Below are 4787 nucleotides of genomic sequence, written 5' to 3'. Positions count from 1 at the left end.
GGGAGGAGCTGTGCAGTCACAATCAGTGCTCTCATGTTTCAACATGATGGACTGAACATTGAACATCCCACCCCTGTCCCTGCACAGACACAGACACACACACACACAGTGGGAAGAAAGAGAGGGAGAGGGAGGGGAGAGGAGGAAAGGGGAGGGGAGGTGGGTCTGAATTGAATTAATCAGCTGAGAGCCATAGAGCATGGGCTAAGGCAGAAAGAAAAGATTGAGGGGATAATGAGGAGCATGACACACGGAGTAGGTAGGGCGGAAAAGGTGGCTTCCTGGTGCCCAATTCTGAGGGCAGAAAGGACAAATGAGAAAAGAAAAAGACTGCTTGGCCCCACGCCCTGCACTCCCGATGTGCACAGAGTGAATTCACTAAAGACCACATATTTCCCCAGCAGTGGGCTGTCTTTTCACCCTTCTGATGTTAAGTACCCAGTTAAGGGGCTGTATAAAGATACACAGGGACATCAAAGGAGCCAAAGATCTCAAGAGCCAGAGTCCCAGTTCAGTGGGGCCTCATAGAATCTACTTCAAGAAACAGTGATAGATTCAAAATAGTCCAGGACCCTCGGCAAACAAATTCCAGATCTTCATTCTGATGATCTGACCTTAACAAGATACCACCTTTCTGGCCTTGTCAATTTCTTTCTTACACTACCAGTTCACACACCTCCCTCTTTCTTCTCACCCAGACTCCCAAGGGACCCCAAAACAGTAATCGACCAGTTCTGAATACTTGTTTCAGTGGGGCTCCAAAGAATGCAGGCTCTAGCCAGGCTCAGCATCTCCGGTTCTTGAACTAGGTGTCCACCTGCAACGGCAGAGGATGGCAGGAGAGGGGGCTCGGGGCTACCTTGAATAGTGGCATTGAGTGCAGTAATTTTTTGTGTGCAGGGCAGGGTGGAGAGCTTGATTGACATGTCAGGGTCTCCTTGCAGGAGGCCAATTTCGTCTCCAGAGAGCTGTCCAAGGAGCCAGAGACACATTTGCAATTTCCCAACAAATACATACCCAATTCCTGCTCTGGGACCCCAGATCTCTGAGGTCAAGTGCAGTAACCTAACCTCTGAGTAACCTGAAATCTCACAATCCCATTGTTTCCAAGGCCCCAAATCTTTGAAACACCATATCAGAGAAGCCTGAGAATGAATGCCAAGTTGTATGCACCGAGTTCTTTATTGTCTGTTACCCATGGGACAGGAGTGGTATGGGGAGGGGAGCCCTCAGGCAGAGAAGTCAAAGAAGGAGTAGGAACCACTAATTTTCCACACTCTTCCTTCCCCCTAGCTGACAATGATGGGTGCTTGGCCACCAGCCATGAGATAAGGAAGCGGGACCCTTTTAGATGCAAGCACAGTGTTGTGTGAGAAGGTTGGGCACCGTTTCATACTTGAAAGAGTAGCCCCCATCTGAGGTAGTACGGACATGTAGGGGCCTCATGGTGCCCAGGAGGGCAGCACAGCAGGGCTGGGCCCCTGGCACCAGAGTAAGGGGCTGGACAGAGGTAGGGGGGACTCCAGGAACTGGCTGGAGCAGGTCGGGTGGAGTGGGCAACCCGCAGCCACCATGGCAGTAGTGGAAGATGAAACTGGGAGGGTGCACGATCCACCGGTCCCAGCCCAGCTCCTGGAAGGAGATGTTGAGTGCAGCTCTGTGGCAGTAGGCGTGGACAGTGGGCTCCTCTGGAGGCCTCTGCAGCAGGCGCAGAGCAGCGGGAGACCAAGGCCAGGGCATCGGGGGAGTTGAGCGCCGGGCTCTCTCCCCTCCAGTGGGTGGTCTGGCCCGAGTGTGGGCCACAAGGAAGGGTGTGGTCTCAGGCCGGGCGGAGCAGGAACACAGAGGACAGCGCAGCAATAGCACCAGGACAGGGTGGGTCAGCAGTGGGAGAGCAGAGGTGGCTAGCCGCAACACTGCCCAGCGAGGGGGAGCCTGGCCCAAGGACATAGGCACGGCCACTGGACCCCCAGATGACAGCACCAGCAGGTCTAGCAGGGGCCTTGAGCTATTGGAGGCGGCTGAGACCTTCCTGTCCAGCCCCGTGTGGAACCACAGCTGGGCTGAAATGACCTGGTGGCTGCGTGTATGCTGGGATGGCCGGAACACATATGTGAAGAGACCCTCTGAAGCTTCTGGGGCCACCACTCCAGTAGCTGCCTCGTCCTCACAGGTGGCACCTGCAGGGGACAGAAGGGAAGGGAAAGGGCAGTGCTGACTTGCAGGACCCAAAACCACCCACCTCAATAGTAGGAATGTGGCTGCCACTCACCGAGTGCTAATGAGGTCCCCACAGCTCTGGGGACTCTCCCAACTCTTAGGGGAGCTGACATAGGCTCCCCCTTTTTTTCAGTCTCAACATTAAAGCACCTAAAAATTACAAAATGTTGCCAACGTCTCTCTGAAGCAGTTTTACTGATTAATATTCCAAATAGCGATGTGTAAGAGTCACTCTCTACCTTCACCAACACTTTGTTAAATTTTTGTTCATCAGATAGTGTGAAGTGGTATTTTGAATGCTGTGTGCAGGGGTGTTATATTGCTCATATCTTTTGGCATATCAGAAATAGTATATGATAAATTCTTTTAACATAATTCCATTTTAAAGGGCAGCTTAAAACACACCAAAAAGCAGGAGAAAAAGAAGGAGAAGGAGGGGAAGAAAAGGAGGAGGAGGAAGGCTATAATTCAGAATAAAGCATAGTCCTTCCCAAGAAAGTGCAGTTGGCCTCTTTGCCCTGACATCTGTGTGGACTGCACTAAATAACCACGGGCCAGCCTAAATGAAAGGACTGGCAACTGGGGCTACATTATCACACATCATCACACATTATCTCCTTTTAAATTCATAACAACCAATTCATTTTGCAGATAAGCAACCAAGGCTTAAAAGGATGACAGGACTGGGGATTTAGCTCATAGGTGCCGCCGCCTGCATTGCAAGTGCAAGGTCCTGAGTTCAATTGCTGGTACCGAAAAAAAAAAAAGGATGACATTCAACTGCTAAGTGTCCCAAAGCCATACTTTTCCTCAATATGCTGCACAGGGGTCGAAGCAAGGGAGGCAGGGAGTCACTGCTAAGAGAAAGGTGTGCCAGATGAGAAAGCCCATCCAGAGGAAGGCTTTATTCATTCAGTCACTGGAACACAGTGAAACATGTAAGGAGGTAAGACAGGAACTCAAGATATGTGTTTCCCAACTCAGCATTTTCCAGCATTCTTGACAGCTTCTCACATTTCACCTATAGGGCTTGAAGTAAGGAACAGAGGCCCAGACAGCTCTGTCTTTGGAGACTTGGTCTCCCAAAAGCCTTCCATGTGCCAGTCACTCTGGTACAGGCTTCCCTAAGTCCTGAGGAAAGTGGGACCACTCATTTGAAAGATGAGACACAGAGGCTCAGGGAGGTTTAGTAACTGGCCCATTGTTGTGAAGCCAGCCAAGGGGCAGGACTAGGATTCAAACTCCAGGCTGCTTCTCAAAGTCACTCTGCCTGTTCCCCACCCTCATTACCTGTGGCTGGGAAAAGGATGGCCTGGGAGACGTCTTCTTCCTCTGGTTTGGAGCCCCTGCGGATGAAGTCACCTGTGGTGTGTCTTCGGGGCAGCCTTCTGATTCCAGGAACCTCACCTTCCCCAGTCACTGTCGGGGGACCCAAGGCATCCAGGAATAGGGCCTTCACTTTGGCTAAGACAAGCTCCCGGTCCAGCTCCATTCCATGGCAGCCATGACCCTCCTGTGGGGCCAACAGCAAAAGAAGTAGCAGGGGCAGCTGGTTCACCATAGCTCACCTGGTCTTGCCAACAGGGAACCCACACCCTGCCCTGTGCCCCTTCTTCCAGGGTCTGCCCAGAGCCTCCCCACTGTCTCCTCCCCATTCCACCACCTGCCCTCTTCTACTCTTCTCACCCGGGTCTTCCCCAGTCCTTCCCACGCCCTGCAGTCTCAGTTGCCCCTACACATGGCATTGAGACTTCCTATCTCTGACGCAGATGTCTGTGGCCCTGAGCCTTATCTCCCACTCCCGCCAAGAATGTGGGGGAACGGGGTGAGGAGGGCTTTCACCCCAAGTGACCTGTCCACACATACAAGCATGTGCCTTTTCCTACACACAGCGTGCGTGTGCATGCACACACATACACACAGTGCCTCACATACCAGCACCCAACACAGAAGTGACATCAGGTGGGACAAGAGCGTGGCAGCTGAGGTTGACCGGCTTCTGAAAGTGCCATTTGTCCGTAGACAGAATGCATCAGCCCCCTCAGTCCTCCTGGGGCCCCTTTCAATCAAACAGCTGCCGGGAAAGAGTGGGGGATGGGCTGGGGCTAGAACTGGGGCTCTGCTGGGGGGCAGGTGGTCCCCGCCTGCTCTAAACTTAGCTTGGAGGAGCCAGACTGGGCTCCTGTCCTCCAGCTGTGTCATCAGAGAATATTTTTGGGATTGGCAGCTGCAGGCGCCTCTACCACTTAGGGCCAAGCCTGGCGGTCTGTCGCGGACCTGGCGGCTAGAGGTGGGAGGGAGGAGGGGAGAGAGGCCAGGGCTGTGGGAGGGGGCTGGGAAGAGAGCCTCCCGGAGCAGGAAGCCAGGCCGCGGGCTGCTGGGGGCCCCTCGCTGGAAAGGCAAACAGGAAGTCTGCCCCTTGAGCTCCAGGCTCCGGGCCCAGGAATCTCCACCGCGCCGCCGAGCTGTAGCTCCGGGCCGAGGGTAAGGAGGCGAGCAGGAAAGGGGCGGCCGGGAGAGATCGCCAAAGCGCCTGCCCGGGCACCCCCGCCGCCGGCCTGGCCTCA

At 53.9% G+C, this 4787-nt stretch overlaps 1 protein-coding gene across 1 annotated transcript; it reads right to left on the bottom strand.

Annotated features, from left to right (window-relative positions):
- Nucleotides 1–1163: 1163 nt before the first annotated feature.
- On the bottom strand, nt 1164–3886 carry Inha (inhibin subunit alpha). The gene is made up of 2 exons (XM_010611816.3): nt 3511–3886; nt 1164–2180 (listed from the first exon to the last, which is right to left on the bottom strand). The coding sequence occupies exons 1-2, from the start codon at nt 3779–3781 to the stop codon at nt 1348–1350; spliced, it is 1104 nt and encodes a 367-aa protein (XP_010610118.1). The 5' UTR covers nt 3782–3886; the 3' UTR covers nt 1164–1347.
- Nucleotides 3887–4787: the final 901 nt, after the last annotated feature.

The sequence above is a fragment of the Fukomys damarensis genome, unplaced genomic scaffold (genome assembly GCF_012274545.1).
Source record: "Fukomys damarensis isolate Sample0158 unplaced genomic scaffold, DMR_v1.0_HiC HiC_scaffold_16, whole genome shotgun sequence".
Taxonomy (NCBI): Eukaryota; Metazoa; Chordata; class Mammalia; order Rodentia; family Bathyergidae; genus Fukomys; species Fukomys damarensis.
This window is presented reverse-complemented; position numbering and strand designations above follow the sequence as displayed.